Source organism: Lagopus muta, chromosome 6 (assembly GCF_023343835.1).
Source record: "Lagopus muta isolate bLagMut1 chromosome 6, bLagMut1 primary, whole genome shotgun sequence".
NCBI lineage: Eukaryota > Metazoa > Chordata > Aves > Galliformes > Phasianidae > Lagopus > Lagopus muta.
Genome location: NC_064438.1, coordinates 50,633,670 through 50,652,053, shown reverse-complemented (window position 1 = coordinate 50,652,053; position 18,384 = coordinate 50,633,670). Strand labels below are relative to the sequence as shown.

General features: G+C 38.9%; 1 protein-coding gene across 2 annotated transcripts in view; it reads right to left on the bottom strand.

Annotated features, from left to right (window-relative positions):
• KIF26A (kinesin family member 26A) overlaps positions 1-18,384 on the bottom strand; it is a 97,328-nt gene that overhangs the window by 17,297 nt on the left and 61,647 nt on the right. For both annotated transcript variants that reach the window (XM_048949021.1, XM_048949022.1), the window contains exon 5: positions 11,358-11,541. In XM_048949021.1, coding sequence (XP_048804978.1) covers positions 11,358-11,541 — 184 coding nt within the window. The remainder of the gene's footprint in view (positions 1-11,357; positions 11,542-18,384) is intronic.

The window sequence follows — 18,384 nt, the reverse complement described above, 5'->3', positions numbered from 1 at the left end:
ATCCAGCACACGACCCCTCCAAACAGAGAGCGCAGAAGTCATTTGCTGATTCAATACTCAGCTCTAGGCCTGTGCTGGATGTTGCATTGGAAGATGGGTTGGAAAGCATGCATCTCTAATAAAGAAAGAACCTCCTTTCCAGTAACTTGCTTTTGCTAAATTTAATCTTAAAACTGTCATAGCAATTTGGGTTTAAGAGCCTGAGAATATTCTAAGTCATGAGATTACTATTTCATTAAAATGGTGTGCTTTTATATTACTGCCACATTCTCTTTGTCTTTGGAAAAAAAAAAAAAAAAGCAGTTTGAAGTCACCACCTCCCCATCAGTCCTGCATCCTGAAAAATATGGCAAAGGAAGACCTGAAGTTGAAAACAAACTTCAGCACAGCATGGTCGGGAAATGTTGCCTTCCTCAGCACTGCAAGGAACAGACCCCAGGGCAGGCTGAGCCATCCTCTAGGACTGCCATTCATACCTGACAAGGTGAGAAGGTAACAGCATATACCCCTGGCACCTGGCACACACAAGTGAAATGTAGTGCCCAGACCAGGAAGAATCGTAACGGACAAGTGAGCACAGCACTAAGCACCACACAAACCATCCCTGCCTTCATTAAGAACAGCTAATTTGATGATTTTCATCTCAGTCCTTAACTGTTCCATTTCTCCATCTCCTCCATTCTGTGGCAGCTGAGGTGCACGCAGGCACCACCTGCACAGCCATGCAGGTGACTGAGTGTCATCACAAAGTATTCTCAGAAAGCAGCTATAAAAGCTTTTTCCCCCAACATTTTTTTCTAACAAAGAGTTTAAGAAACAATTGACCCCTCCAGTAAGCACTGCAGGAGGCAAAGACAGCAGCAAACTCTTCAACCTATTCACTCAAGCAATCCCCTCTTCTTTTCCTTTCACTTACACTGCTGTGAATATGAAAATATTGTCCCTTTTATACAGATATAAATATAAAAATGCAGTGCCGGAACATAATTGAACCTCAGAACAAATGAAACAGCTGTTTCAAAAGCAAAGTGCATCAGAGGTGACAGACTCAAGGCTGCTTCCCTATAAAAGCTCCATGGAGGCAGTTTTGTGTATTAGCCTCTTAGCCCAACCTTGACATGCAACTGAAACACCCAGAAAATAACCACCCTACGGAAAAAAACATATATATGTATGTAGTTACAGAAGACACAAATGCCCACCTCAGGGTGACTTGATTAAAAAAAAAAATCTTAAAATATACATTATTTTCAAATAATTTTCCTAAACAGTACTTTCTTTTCTCTCTTACACTTACTACTAGATTATATCAGCCACAGCTTGGATACGAGGAAAATCGTATTCCTCCTGACCCAAACAGCAAGTTTCCTCCATCAGTGTTCCTCCCTCTAACAAAAAGACGGCTTAAGTCCCAGAAAAACAGTGCGTGTCAAATCAGCTTTTTGAAACCAGCAGAAAGACACCAAAATCTCTTCCATAATGAATCAGATTCCAACTCCTAACAACCTTCAATGGTCATATTCATCTTTACAGCAAAAGTTTCCAAGAGAAATGTAACTAGACAGCACAGGGGCAATATCTGCACGGCACTCAAATGTGGGCTTTTTTTTTTTTGCTTATGAAATGAATGACAAGAATTAAATGCTATAACATTAATTTCAGGCCCACTCAGGATTACATCCTCTGTTGGCAGATGTTCAGCAGTATGGCCACTTCTGATGCACAGATCCAACTGCAGCAGTACCAGCTGCTGGTAATACTTGCATGAAGCAAAGAAACAACAAGAGGAGGAACTTAAAGAACAAATGAGGAAACAGAAAATTAAGATAAGTTGGAAAGAAAAAAAAAAATAGGAGAGTTAAAAGTAATGCCAACAGAGGGAGAGCACCAAAAGAAAAGAAAAAAGGAAAAGCAATAAGCAATACAAATAAGGTGATCCCAGAAGAGTCATCTCAGAATGAGACCATCTCTGCCTCAGCTGCTTGTAGACTCCATAAAGAAAGCTAAAATGGCAAATGCTTCCTGTGACAAGGATGAACCTCCTTGTTATAAATGGGAATTCTTAGTAACTTGTTGCACTGTTCTTTTCTTTCTTCTTCAGTGTCACACAAAGATGTAGAATAAGGAAATGAATTACAGGTAAAAGCTTATAACCATGAAGGATGCAAGAATTTTTACATACACGTTCACAGAGATACCAAATATTGCTGAGACTCAGTAATTAACTGACTCTAATCCTGGGGGTTTTGTATGTTGGGGTTAACACCCAATTAGACTTTCCAGACTTATGTTTCCCCAGGAACTAGGAGGTCAGCAGAACTGCTGAAGGAAATCCTATTAAAATCAAAAGTGTTTGGGAAAAGAAGATGGCAAACATCCTGAATATGCTGCTAAAGGATAAATAAATAAATGAGCACAGAATTTGGAAAAGCCCTGGGAGTGAGTGGCATAGGGGTCACAAGTCTACTCACTCAACACAACAATGGGTATAATGTAAACTGTCACTGGCAAGAAAGATTCATAACAATCAAGGTCCTTTTTTTTATGTTTTTGGTTTTTTTTTTAATTAAATTTATTTTCTTACAGTGGAAGTTAGTGCTTTGAAAGCACACACCTGCAAACCAGAATTCCTTTTCTCCAGCCATGGGGCATACCCAGTAGGTGGATACTGAAGCGTAAAAGCAAACATCACAACACTGTTTTATGCATATATAAAGAATTTTAAGTGAGACAAGCTGGCAAAAGGCAGATTTATGAAGAAGAAAAACATCTTGTTCACATGTCAGAGGAAGGAAAAAAAAAACCCTTATGTGAGGTACAATGGCTATGACTAAGACCCATACAGGTTTTTTTTAGAAATATCTGATGAGACCACTACAGAACTACAGATCCTGTTAAACACTCAAATATCAGTAGTCTGTGGGAATCCTAACCCAAAGCTCTAGACTTTGACATTTTTGACCATTTTGAAAGTTAAATATAATGCATATTTAACAATTCTGACCTAAACACTGAATCTCCTCAGAAGTTGAGGACAATGCATCCTGGCTAGCACCACTCTTTCTCCTCTTGCAGGCCATCACTACTGTCTACCCCATTTCACACCTAACAGTCACCAGAGACCTTTTGCCCTCTCCCCACATTGTTCCCATGCTGAGATCTCCAGGAGCAACAGCCCCACACATCCTCTTCACGTGAGCTGGTGACCTCCAGACTTCACATAAGGTACCAGATGGAGTTAAGAGAGCAGGATGAGGGAGTGACAGCAACCTAAGTAACAGTCTGGCTGCAAGACAGGTCAAGATAGCGCAAGACATCAAGGATACATCAGTGTCAAAGAACAGGTTTGGGAAAAGCAAAAGACAGACCAAGAAACTGTGAAAACCAAATTTCAAGGCAACTCTCTGACAGCAAGACATGAATGCGAGACTGATGGCCAGAGGCAAGCTAGCAGTCTTTTCTAATACATCCCATATATTTTGGATATGCTGAACTGAATGGAGATACAGCAAAGCCATGCATCAGTGAACATGAAACTCCTTGAAGACCAGTGAGGCAAGCGTCATCTCAGGAGAAATCACATCCAAGGCTGAAGAGCCAGTGATAGCAGAGAGAATGACACAAACCTACACAATTTTAGACAGGAACAGCCAAGAGACTCAGACAGTCAGGTTCACATTGATTATTACCATGTAATCAAGAAAGGTGGAAGGGCTATCAGCACTGATACCAGAGGAAGGGGAAGGACTATCACACCTGAAACAAAGAAATAGGAGTATTTGGATTCCATCCCTAATACTACCATAGACTCCTACAATATTGTTCAGAGAATGTTTACAAAAATTGCAGCATATATCATCAAGTTGATCCTTCATCTTTCAGTGAAGCAAAGGATGCCAAATAATATACAGAGTTTAATTTGGGGCAGGCATGTAGACAGAAAAAAACTCTACTAATTCACCAAGTAATTATCATACTCCATGGCATTTTGAATGCTGAGGAAATTAAGACCCTGACCCAGCCAAGTATGTTAACAGAGGCATAACTGTAACATATGGTGCTTCCTTTGAAATCAATGGATGTGCAGTGTTTGTGTGTTTATGGTGATGCTTTGTTATCATTTGATGCTTATACAGTTAAGTTTCAAATCAAACAGAACAAGAAGGAAAAAAAAAGCAGAAGGAATGTATTAAAAGGATGTAAGACTTTAAAATACATGGGCTCAAGCCTTTTTTATTTTTCGTTTTGTTAAAATAAACTCCCTGACTTTATCTCTCTGTGATGTGGGAAAGTGCTGGCACTATACTGGAATCCAAAAATGCTGATTGTATTCTAGATTGCAACACTATCATAATCCCTAAATGAACAAGCAATTTGGTCTTTAGCAATAAATGTCATTATATCAAATTTGAATGGTCACTAAATATTCCCTGGAAACACACATCTTTGACAGGCATCACACAGCCAGGAAGTTAATCTTGTCCAGTGTTCACAAAATGGCGTATAACAGCAGGTTAATTAAATAACTGTGTTTAGACATCATCCACCATTCTGAATTAAGATTTCTCAGCAAGAAATTACAAAGAATTCACATTCAGTTGAATAAAGGCCATTTGCCAATGAAATCACTTGTTTCTCCACTACAGTCTAAATCAAATTAGAAAAGTCTTAGTTCAGAGCCAATATTTTTCATGGATTTAATTGTAACTGACAGATATATAACCCTTGCTAAATTGGTAGTTCTTACAAGCCTTTCACTTGCTGCCACTACCGATGGATGGCAAATTTATATGCAAAATTGCTATGCTAGCATAGACCATTTAGCTCCCCTGGGAGAACCTCAAAAAAAATCACTTCTGTATTGTACTCTATTAAAGAAGAATTGATTCTCCACTCCCAGGGGACAGGAAGAAAATTATTTTATTTTTAAAAGGTAAAAGCAAAATAGAAGAAACTGTGTATTTTAATCTAATTTTTTACTTTTTTGTTTAAGTAGTTCAGTGCATTTCAGCAGGGAGGTACATACTTTTTACTGTATAGGGCTACACATGTGGATTGAAAAGTACTTAGTACGATATGTGATTTATATCAGAAATAACACTCTAGTCATTAGGAAGCAAGCAGCAATAAAGATGACAAAATTAAGTACCTATTTGTTATCCGTCATCAAACCATCGTAAGAACCAGTGAATGGGACATGCAGCACACTTAAGAAAACCCTGCATGATCAGTAAATCATATTAGCAGTACATAAGCTTTGGCTTGGTAAAGCATAAAAGAAAGTAGATGCCTAAAACACATAAATGGAGACCAATATGTCAGATATTTCTGTTGGACAGGTATATACAATTCAGGTTCTCTATAAAAGCTCCCCTTCTATTGTCTCACATAGGAGGCTTCAGTCATTCTAACATTAAAAAAAAAGAAAGGATCCTTGAAAGAGACAAGCACTTAAAGTTGCTGTTGTAAGTGATGCGGTATTATAAAGAATGGGCTGAATAGAACTCCAGAAAAAACATTATGCATGAAAAAGGTTTCCTACCATGCTGAAGAAAAATAGCAAATTAGAATGCTACACAGCAGCCACTGTAAAAAGGATGTCTTTTTTAATATCACAATATGATAAATTACCTTAAGTAGCACATTAATGTCAGAAATCGAGCACAATCTAACTTCTTTCCAGTGACAGTATTAAATGGCTTTCAGACGTCTTTCCTACTATTCTGACATTAAATTTAATAACACCCAGAGAGACCACAAAAATGATTCAGTTACAAGAATCATAGTGTATTGGATCATTGCCTTTTAAGTAGGATTCAGATAAATGATTCGGACTCCGATGTTTTTTGCACGTTCAAGTGAAAGGTATGAAATTTGTATTGTAACATCTATTGGTAGTGAACAAAATTCCTTTTATATTTATTGATAATGGGAGTTTGATCATTGTTGATCATATAAAACACATGTCTCAGACAGACTTACAACTCCAGATTAATTTTATTTTTAAACTTTTTACTGCTTGGTGTTTGTTCCTAAATACTGAAAACCTTCCAAGCAGCCATAAGAGTGCATAACCTTTTGCACTCTTAGCAAGGAAAAGCAAACATAAGGTATAATTAAAGATTTGTATCAAAAGATAAATCCACACACCACTTGCTGAATTTATGATAATAGATAATCTGGTATTCATGAAATGTAAAAGAAGTTAATACGATATTTACAACCAACCTTCCAAGACATTACTTGAAACAATGAGAAATTATAAATAGAAATTGCAAAAGATACGTACATACAGAACCTCTGCTGTAGTAAGTCACTACAATATTCAATCTCTGTAAAAGCCACAATGTTCCATTTCACCACAGCAGAACTACATGATATGCATGGAGATGATGATGCTAGATAAGAACAAATTTAAACCTTGGGTTCACACGATCAGTAATTGAGTTCAAGTGCAAGAACGGGCCATACAGTCTTTTCACATTCCTGCCTCCTCCAGCAGTTCTGGCAACACACAGCCTTTGCTGAGCTGATGCTCAGTTCAGTGAGTTCCTTAGATTCAACTGCCCTCTACCCCAGTTCAGAATAACTCTTACTCGTTTAACTTTGAAACCAATTGAAAAGGACTTAATGCATAGGGAATCTCTCCACTGAACCTGTGCTTTGGCTATAGCAAAGTTTATTTGATAGGATAAGCAAATATTCACCACAGCGCAGCTCTGAAAGCGAAAATCAAATAAGGAACTTAAAACTCCAGGTACAGATGTTAACGTTTGGTGAGGCCTTTTATGCTCTCCAGAGGTTTAGGTCCAGGCCTCTGCTGGCAGCAGAGCACGTTAGTGTTTCTGCATGTAGTGGTATCAGATCCAGCAACAGAAACAGCTCACCTCTGAGGGTCCTTTGGAGACATATAGAGGGGGAGTACGGAAAACCATTATGCTTCCTTAGTTCTTACCATCCTTTATTAAATTTCTTATAAGTTAATACATCCAGGAAGAAAGTCAGTAAAGAGAACAGTGAGTGGCTGTTCAAATACATGATCATGTCTTTATATCTTTCAGAGACCCCGTTACAACTAAAGATGCTTATTCTTGCCTCCTGAACAGTCAAATACGGCATTTCTTCAGAAGCTCAGATTCACAATAACAAAAATAATGCTATAGTTTCCATGATGGCTGGTCATGACCGATTTATTTAAAATTTAGCATTTGTGCATCCAGAGTTAGAGCTGCTTTTCCAATATACGTTTCCTTGTGTTAGTTACTATTTAAAGTTCATCTGCCTCCTTATCCTCCCAGTAATCTCAGCACAATGAGACCTTTTCACAAGCTCTCATTGTCAGTTGTAGCTTTGGCTAGCCTAAACAGCTAGCTTCACCACCTTACACAAACCATTTAGGAAGACAACAAACAGCATGGGCGTCCATTTGACACTGTGGTCAACTTTGCTCCAGCGCTGAATCTAACCCCGTTTCCTATCAGCTATTAAGCCACTAGAGAATACATGACAGCTTAGGGTTTTCTGAGAAATCTAGGTCAGGGCACTTGTCAAAAGCTTTTTCAAAACCCAGATACACTCATTCAACCAGATCACCCCATTCAAATGCTTGCTGACTCTTCTGTAGAGGTCTAACGTCTGTGTTCCACCCAGAAAAGCCCCATCAACTGATCTCTATTATATCATATTAATCCCTCCTTGCTAATTTTGATCTTTATTATTGTTTCAATAACCAGGCAACTTTGCCTGGTTGCCTGGCCTGAGAATCAGCCTTGCTATGTTTCCAGAGAAACATAGAAACATGTCTGGAGAGCATTTTTCTCTTCTACCTTCAAAGTGATGTCGTATTTTCTACGCTCTCTTCCTATGTATCTTCTAAATGCATTGCATTGAATATCAGATTAGAGATAATATTGAACAATGATGGAGGGACTAATTAAAAATGACTACAGATAGGGAAATATAGGAGCCCAATCATAACGGACATTGTTAAATGTTTCAACATTGACTTACACAGGTACTTTGCTCTAAGCTTTCAAGAGAATTACAACAGAAATTAGACTACCTAGCATGTGTCAGAACAGATTAACAGTTACTCTGTGCAGGATCCTGGCTTTGTTCACTAGCTCCCTCTTAATATAAAGGGTATTTCCCCATAGTGAGGTATCATTCACCACTTCAACTTTTTATGAAGGGAGCTGTGCTGCTCCCAGTGATCTATCACTGACGCTTGATGGGTTTGTTCCTACATTTTTCATTCTCACGTAACATATGCATTACCCCTTAAATGTTATCTCTTCAGCCCCCTTCACAATACAAAAAGTTGTATTGCTGCATGGTATTCTGTCATATTTTGAAAGAAGCCATGTGACAAAAGGGACATTAGAACTTGTCAAGACACTTGTGCTCAGAGGAATCAGCCCCTTGGAAAGAGTAAGGACTGGTCCTTAAGGGGTCATTCTCAGGTTAGTAAAGTTAAGTAAGGCAGCCATCAATACTGCTGCATTCTCACCTACCAGCACGAAAGCTGTCCTCCACATCAAAAATAACCATAAAAGACAAAACAGCAGCAAGGGGGCGGTGAAAAAGGAAAACATTGCCTCAACAGCTGCCTAACCCACTGTAATTACACAGTAATAACAGGGCCAGGCACACTGATGACCTGGGACCAATCACACAAACCAAAGAAAAAGCCAGCCACAGCCACAGCCGCTGCAGTAGGAAAAACTGACTCCAGAATCCAGCACTGCTTCTATCCACATGTACTTACTATTGGACAGGCTGCAAGAAAAGCGTGAGGAAAGAGACAATCGGGAGGAGTGTAAAGTGAAAAGCTGTTAGAAGAGGAGGGACCAAAAGGTAACAGGATCACAGCACATCTGCCAGCATTTGCAGATTTGTGCAAATTGCTCTCTCAGTTGCAATGATACTCAAAGTGAGAAAGAATGGCAGTTACTTTATTCTTATCATTACTGTAAGGAGATACTAGGCTGGATAAATCTTGATTAACAGAAACTGGTTAAGAGGAAAATACAACAGAGAAGGTAACCACTACAACAATGAACTAAATGTTACCAAAAGTGACTTGGCATTGTTCTGAAAAGTGAAACTCAGTATTCAGTGCTAAAGAACTGAATGTTCTACATAGTACTGAAATTTTCCTTAGACCATAACATCTAGGAATTAGAATAAATGACATTTCATTTCTGCTGTTTTTGTTTTGGTTTATTTTACAAAAAAAAAAAAAAAAAAAAGAAGCTACATTGTTGAGTTATAATTTATAGAGTTGCAAAAAAATGAATAGGTTAAGTGGGTTTAAGATGTATTGCACATTTTAAACCATGAGTTAGAGAAGATGTCTTATTACCTTATTTTTTGAGGAGCATTAAAACTAGGAAATAGCACATCCCATCACCATTTTGATACTCTTCAGTCTTAACTCACGTATAAAAGATGCTATTAGCAGAGTTCTTATTTCCAGCACTGCACAAGGGCTTTCCAAATGTTGGTCAAGTACATGATGAAAAGTCCACAGCTGGAATCTTGGGCCCAAACACTACTTTCAATAATATTTTCAGCCAACAGATACACAACAGAGGGTCAAACACCAGCTTGTTGATCCAATAAAATCTGAGAATTCTTTGGTGCAATCTGCCAGACAAGACAGAAATACAAGCCACACTGCCAGCATGCGCGCGCGCTCGCTCTCTCTCTCGCTCTCTCTCTCGCTATATATATATATATACACACACACACACACCCTGGAACATGTAGTCTATCTACATTTTCCATCAGTGAAATATATATTCCATGCTCATGCATGAAGAGAAGCTCATGCAGTTTAGCAGGTGAGCACAGCCCTGGTCTGTGGGTCGGTGCAAGGTCCTGCTTTGATCTGCTGCATAGTGGTAGCCCTTTGAAAGACATTTTCTCTGCTCCCGATTAAAAAGATTGGTAGACCACATGACCTAAGGCATGATTTCCTACCATCTGGGATCGTTCACTTGATGTTTAGACTTTGCTGATCTGTTTGAAGACATCAGCTAAACCAGAGTTTTCTGCAAGGCACAAGTCATGCTGATAAGCTCCACTGACCACCCTCAAAGCATAAGAGAAAAGCTGCACACAGCTGTAGGTGTGCGAGCGTGGTGAGGTACAGAGACAGTTCTTTGAGCTGTCAGCACAGGGAGATGTAAGCACACTTTAAAGGTCTTCCTAAGCCCAAGGAAGCCCAAGGAGCCTCAGAAATGCAATGCTCCACATCGCTCCTCATGCCACAGCTAAGTGCTAAGCCTCAGGTAAAACAGGCAGGCTCTAATGGGCTCTGCTAAAACATAAGCATAGAATGGATGTTCCTTGACAAACTCTTCTTCCACCTCAGAATCTCTACTGAGTCACATTTCCTGCATTCCACCATTTAATACTGCATCATTTTTCTAACACATTTTTAAAACAGGAGCAGAAACCACACTCTCATGTATACGTTTCCACATGCTTAAAGATAACCCCAATTACTGCTTTGTTTTCTATTTATCACAAGCTTAAGAGAATACAGAGTATGCTCTGAGAGTAACAGCATATCAAATACAAGAACTTAGGCTGACAATCTCTCTACATTAATGCTGATTCTTACAGTTAGTCAAGGTGCTATTTGAGCTTTCTTATACACATTAAATATTTCAATTCTATCTTCAAACACCAATCGCTTGTAACTTATTTATGTAAGTATTTGGACTGTGATTAAACTGCTATAAATATAAATAAAGCTTTAAGTAATTAGGTTGTATTTTAATTAATTTTAAATAAAATTAGCACAAATATTACAATTTGAAAGGTGCTAGATTTCCCAAGCTGGAGATACATCTATTTCTCTCTAGCCACTTGATCTCCACAGTTACTCCTGGTTTACACTGATATGTGAAGCAGAGGAAAACCAAGCACTTGTGGCTATCTCCTTTACTCGCTGCAAACAGACAGCATCAGCAGCTAAGCCTTGCTGGTAACAAAGAGACTGCTTCTGCCAAAGGTGACACCTGCATGTGTACTGATGCACACCAAAAAAGTAAAGAAAAATTATTTTCTTGCTTTAAGAGAGGAAAGGACAAAATAACCTTTGTCAGTATTGTTGTCAGTGATGTTAGCTAGTTTCAGCAAGGCCAAAATTTTGCTCTGAGGCTGCAAAGATTCTCTAAAGACAACAAATGATAACAGCTCTCAGGCATATTCAGACAGATGGTGTGTACCTCTCTCACCCAAGACCATTCCCTTGAGCCTATCCAACCCTGTCCGAGGCTGAAAACTTCCAGCCCCATTAAAATTGATCTGGACATCTGTTTTAAAAAATTGAAATCCAAAGTTACCTTTCCAATGCCAGGGTTGTCCTTGATTTTGGACACAGCTCTCAGAAGGCATGGTGGTGCTGGGGGAGGACAGAGCTGCAGGATGCCACTAAAGTTAGTGGCATAAATAGAGAAGTCGTGTGTGTGTGGCAGGGGTGGATGGTATTTCTTTCTCTTCGAAGACAGGTTAAGCTTCTGTGCTGCTCTGTATAAAAGTAATAGTGAGAAAGGACATGTTACTAGGTGTTAATGGCAATCTTGACCAGACAAACAGATGTTCATTGTCATCATTGCCTGTTTTAACAAATCAAGTCATTGCATTCTAATCTGATTCAATAAGGACAAAACATCAGGGGACTAATAAAAGTAAACGTGGGTAGAAAAATTATGACTGAACTATTCAGTTATTTTCTCCCTCAGTAGAGTTTCAACTATAACCTAACCTTCCTCTCCTCCCCCGACAGCTTGACAGCTGAACCCTAAAATACTAAAATCTCATTAATGTAATAAAAAGTTGAAATAATCCCCTTGTCACTGTAAAGACCAGATGGATTTTGCTGGTGATAACATTATGGAAGCAGTGCTTTGTACACCAGAAATTACTCAAGACACAGAATGACACTTCAAGTCAGCTAAGCCTAGATCCTATCTTGTTGGCTGCACTGAAAATCCTCAGATAACAGAAAATTTCCTTCAAGAAAGATTGGCTTCTTCCTCCTCAATTCCATTTTTCCCCACATTAAAAGGGAAAGCTATTAGAGAGACAAGCTTTAATGCTTAAAATGATAATGATCCTGCTTTTGAAATGCAGAATTTGAAAACATAAAAGATGAAGGAAAAATTAAAACATACAATTAAAATTGTAACATTCTTCCTTGTGATTAAGAATAGCAACAGAACCAGTTTTTATGCTATTCCCCACCAGCAACACCAAACAGTAAAGCAAAAAAAAAAAAAAACAAAACAAAACCAGAAACTCAACTCTGCATCAAAACCCGCATGGGAAAAAACACCCTACAGAGCTATGTAGAACATGTATCTGCATAAGTGAGTACACAGCAGGTAACCGGCTGTGGCTGTGAGGGTGAAATCTCAGCTCCGCCAAAGCCAAGAAGCATTTTGCCACTCGAACATGAGTGATGAACCTTAAGACTGTCTGTAGATACATGTCATAAAAGAATCCAACACGCTATCTTCTGTTATAACTTCGAATGATTGTTAAGTCTGTAAAGGCACAAAGTGTTACACTACCAGTATCCGTGGGTGATCTGAGACCAAGCTACTGACAGTACTTCTGTTGCTACTTCAGTACAACTGTTCATAGCAGTTTGTACTGATACCAACAGTTTTTCCAGGGGTAGCAAAGCACTGTTCTGGTGCATGTTTGTGATATAAAGGCCTGTCACTTTGGGTAAATTAGTTTACAAGTATAAGGAGACTTCTCGTGGTCATATACAACAGCTACTTTATATTTTCATCATGACTTTCAGGCCAGGATCTCAAAGTACTTTTCAGCAATGAGCTGGCATCAATCTCTGAGGTATTATAAGCAACAGACACATGGAAAAACTAAGGGAGTGCTATGCTGTCATCCTCAACTCAGGGTAAAACTAGACTTCTAACTTTTCCATGAATCTAGTGATGATTAAGTCTCAGGTTCCACCATCTTAATAAGCTGATCTCTGAAGGAAATTCTTCCTTTGCTTCTATTTATAGTGGGTCAGGAGCAAAACAGAACACTCAGAGCAGGAGGGCTGCACAGTCTCTTCCAGCAACACTACTGTTAGCATCAAGTGAGTAGCAGTTCAAAGACCTGGCTGCGCCCAAGGATCAAAATTACTCACTTGGGTCAGGATTACACAGCTAAGAACAAGAATTATGGACCTCCAGACTTCCTAGATCAATGTTCTACATTGCCTAACATGTAAGTTAAACTCCTGGACCCTTTTCTTCATCAGCATCAAGAGAGAAGCACACAGGGTGTCTACATTTCTCCCTCTAAAAATATGGCAATATTTAGAAGAAAACAGTCATGTGATGAAAAGATAAGACTCTAGTTCCAAACTCTGAGCCAGAACCCAGCGTCTTGTGAGAAACAAGCTGGATTCTTGCCTCTGAGCAAAGAAACAGTTTTTGAGTCCTGCTGCACCGGAGACCAGCAGGAACTGTGTTCCACGGTGAAGGAAAACACTGCAAGCATGAATTTACACAGAACTTCAGGTTTTCAGTGGAAATGAGAACTGATTTAACTGCCTAAATCCCAAAAGTTGTGATAATATCTTTTTCAGTATGAAAACATACGCCTGAAACAAGATGCCAGGCAAACAGTTGCACAACTTCACTGGGGTTGCAGCTGCACACTAAAACTATAATGCCTCCTAAATACGCAGCTTTATTGCACAGAAAAGTCTATCTAGCCATTTGTGCTCTCATTGTGGAACTCAAGATAATAATTATCCTCCCTCTCCAAGTAACAGTTAACAGTTCTGGTTATTATTTAATCATCTTGTTGATTAATATGAAAGGTAGCATTTATTTCCTTGTTTACATGCTATGATCCCTTGTTGAAATGATAAAACCTCCTCAAGAGAATGTCTTCAAAGTAGAATCAAGATATGCATTACATCCTGATGAAATAATTATTCCTTCAGTATATCTGGCTGAAGGAGCTCCTCTGGGAAAAGTACGTGAAAGAGAATGGGATACAAAGAACAAATTTGCTCGGTAGTTATTTATTCAAGCACCTAACAAAGTGCTAACCACCAGTAAATGCACCCACAAAGGTCAAGATAAGCAGCACTTAACATATAAAAAAAAAAAAAAATCAGCTTTAATGAAGTATAACATCTCTCAACATTTTTCAGTAACACAGTTCTGGACCATTATAAAAAGCAGGTAGAAGACACCAAACCCACTAACAGCTGTCTAAACTTCCCCAGGACAGACCACCTTTCAAACTGATTTACTCCTAGCAATATCCACACTTTATAGACTTCCACAGTACAAAGTACGGTGCCATATGCTAGCTAAAGCAATTAACTGCTAGAGTGCTGATAACTCCTTTTCCTATGAGTTTGAAGTATCCCGACGTGCTGAGAAATTTGGCAAAGGGACTGCAGATGTCCATGTAGGATAGCAGGAAAATGAGAAAGCAGAGGAACTTGAGTAGTTGTTGTAGAAAACAATCGGTGCTTTGACAGGCAACAGGCCAACTGCACCAATAATGATATATTCAAAAAGTATCTCATCTCAGGTAGCAGAGCACAAAGCTTAATTGTAACCTCTGTGTGTTTACTTGACATCAAAATGAGATTTTATTTCTGGAACAGGAACACCACAGACATCTTGCACAAGCAGTATCAATCAGCTTGTTGGGTTGGTTTGTTTTCTTTTCTCTCTAAAGGGGAAAATGTATGGAGTTAAGAATTGAGCAAATTGAGGAAAACAAAATGTAACTAATTCTAGACTTTGAATACAGATGTAAGCAGCTGTCATCCTCAGCTCTTTCATAAAGCATAGCTCTTTAACTGCTACAAAATCCAGCTGGGCAGCAGCGTTCATATGATGTGCTTGGGCCCCTGGACTGGTCCAGGCAAGGAGAACCACAGAAGGGCTCATCAATCCTTCTGCACTTCTCACAACACCAGAATTACTTGGTGGTATCCCAGCCAAGTACTCATTAGACCAAAATATAGGCTGCATTGGTTTGGATGCAGGCCCAACCAAATGAAACAAAATCCAACTACACAAAACTCCTCACTTCAGTAAAATTCACAAAAATATGTACTCCTGGACCACTTCTGAGATGCCATGAAGATACTGGATTTCCTGCAGTCCTCATTCAACAACCCATTAGTGAATTTACACCTGAGTTTCCAGTCCTTTTTTTCCAGCATACCATTTCTCTGGCAGAATCTGCCCCATGACAACAGGGAAGGCCAACCTCTAATAAACTGTGCCCTTTTCCTCCACCACCAGAAAGGCTGAAACTGGGATCATACCAAATCACTTTCTGCAGGTGCTGTGCCTATTTCCTCTCAATTTGTATCTTTCCCTGAATTTTAATCTCTCAGACAAGGTTCTTAAATTCATCTTCACCACCACAGTGGACTGCCTGGACTTCTACAGTATCAGATACTTTTTCTTCAAAGGGAAAACTATAACTTCCAAAGAATACAGTGCAAAACTTAAGTGTTAGACTAATTTGTTTTTCTGGGTAGTTTCCAAGTATTTCTTCACAACTTTGACACTTGCATACTTTCCACCTACCTTTGGTTTTCCCCATTCAACTTCAAGCACTCATCTATGGAGCACTCTTGCAAGGGAAGCTAAGCTCCACTGTTATGCCTCTCTTCCCATTAAAGCTCCAGAGACACGTGCATATATTATTTTTATCTCTAGATGTGAGATCTACTGCCTGCATTTTGCTTAACTCTTTCCATCTCTAATAGAAGATGTCTTTTAAGATGCTCTGGAGAGTTCTTTTCTCATAGCTAGGTGTCATGGTAGAAAATAAAACTAATATATGGCACATGCAGGAGCATTCAAATATCAAATGACAAGGGACAGTCTCTAACCTGTTCTTTCCCCTCCAACACAATTTACAGATTACTAGATTTTTCTGCCGTGCATGGATGAGACCAGAGAGAAAAAGCACAGCCAGATCAATTACAAAATTCTCAGCATCTAGGGAACGTGTGTATGCAGCAATGGCAGCTACAAAGCCTGACCAGTAAAATAAAATAATACAATTTTTTATTTTATATTCTTTTTATGTAGTTAGCATGACATTTCAGATACTCTTTTGTACTGCAAGCTGCTTCTACATTACATTCACTACACACATTCTGCACATTATGGCTGTGAAAGTAAACAGCGCAATTTAAATCCCTAAAGAACAGTGTTCCATCTAGGTATAATTTCTCTATGAAACAGAAAACTAGAATTTAAGCTTTTATAATGATGCAAAATTGCAAAGTTGCACAAAATGCTATCCTAACATTTACTAAGCTTCACAAGGAAAAGTGATACAAAATATAGTTTGGGACACATACTAGAAACGAGTCAAGTGAGACAGATGCAGAGGACTTAATTAGACAAGGCGGGTTTGCAGACAAACCCACACAAGTCAGATTAAGCTCCACTGAAAAAATAATAAAAGAAAACTTCTTCACATTCATTTGCAGCATGAGCCATTATGTATTAACATAGTTGTAGCATCCTTAGCCAGCCTTATCACTGTCATTCAGATTATGACATTTTTTTTAGGGTTTTACCAAGCAAATCATGGCCAAAGTAGTGCATGGTCTATGTCTCAAATATCCTGAGCTTTGGAGTTTACTTAGAAGTCCACAGCAAACCTTGACAGATATCTCAAGACTCAGCTTTATCCTGATACGGAACCTTCTGCACAGCTTGCAGAATTCTGAATGCAGGTTTACCCTGGGTCTCAGTCTTTACCCTTAAGAAGGATCCTTCTGAACTTTCCCAGCTCCCAGCCCAACACAGTCATTGCCCCTCATCACAGAACCAAAGCCTTTCCCACTGCAAACCAACTCCAAAGGAAGCAGTGGGAAAGTCCCAGTCTGTCATTGTATCTGCAGTTCCAGTTATTGTTTCCTTAATTACTTGTCAATACAGACAACAAATAGACGGATGTCCTACAATACACCCTCCAGCATTCCGTCCCGGACCTTCCGCAATTAACAGAATAAACTTGGTTGGCATTATCACTTTTATTATTACTATTACTGTTTGATTTGTGATTCTAAAATTAGACAGACAGCACAATGAAACAATACAGTCACTGCCCAAAACACCATACAAACTCAGAAATAAGCAAGGTATCAGGTTCTACTAGCACCATTTAACGTGGAAAATAAAACTGGTTTGGAAAGAGTCATTTTAAAACAGGAAGTGGGAATGTCTAAATCTGCCAACCAAGGTTTTGGAGGAAAAAAAAAAAAAAAAGTCACCATCTGTATTTCTGCAATAAATTTTGCCCAAGGCATCTCTTATGAAGTACGAATTACAATCTGAGATTATGTCCTGTTCTTCCCCCTGGAACAACATTACTGGCTTTCTGTGATGCATGCTTAGTTTCAGGAGCATGTGCTGACTTTCCTCACTTCAACATCATTATACGTTAAAAGCACCAAACCTTTGTTTGCTTAGCCATCCCAGCACTGCTGTTCAGAAACACTGCCAGGAGGAACAATAAATGTTCTTTATTTCACTGGTTTACCTTCCTCAACAAATAAATAATTTGGATTACAATGCACAGCCTCAAACAATGGCATGTTTATAATGGGTGACAGAAATAAATTTCAATAGAAAAACATCATTCTAAAACATTCCAAAATGTCAAACTCCATCTAATACTGTGGCAATATTACCAAGCCAACATCATGAAAGAAAGTATCTTCAACATGAGATTTAAGTTCAAGCCTCGCACCTTGCACATAGCATAAATTCAGGCTTGAATTTCAGCTTCTCACTTTGAGTGACCTCAGTGTTCTCTTACTATCTCTTATTAAAATCTGAAAGGCAGAAAAAACATACATCAGCTACACTGACATATTAGGAACATTACCTTCCATATTTTCCAATGGATGAATTCTACCTAATGTATTTCCATTCTACATTTGCCCAAGTTGTTCTTAGAAACTTCAGGGAAAGCAAGTCACAGCCTCCAGAGGCAGTCAGTTCTAGCTTTTAGCTATTCTTGCTGTTAGAAAATTCACACCTCGTGTCTCTCTCATAAATCTGCCTTGTAATTTATGCTCCTTATCCCTTCCCATCTTCCCAGAAGACATGCAGAGGAGCTTATTTCCTTCTGCTGCAGCAGCTGTTACCTGTATGAAGAATGCAAGCATCCCTCAGCCTTCTCCTTTCCAGACAAAAACAATCCCAGTTCTTCCAACCTCTTACAGACCAAGTTCCCTTGATTTCCGAACACCCTCGTTGCTCTCCCCCTACTCTGTTCACATTTTCATTACCTACAGAATCAAGGCCTGATGAACAGGTGTGCAATAGCCAAGATACCCCT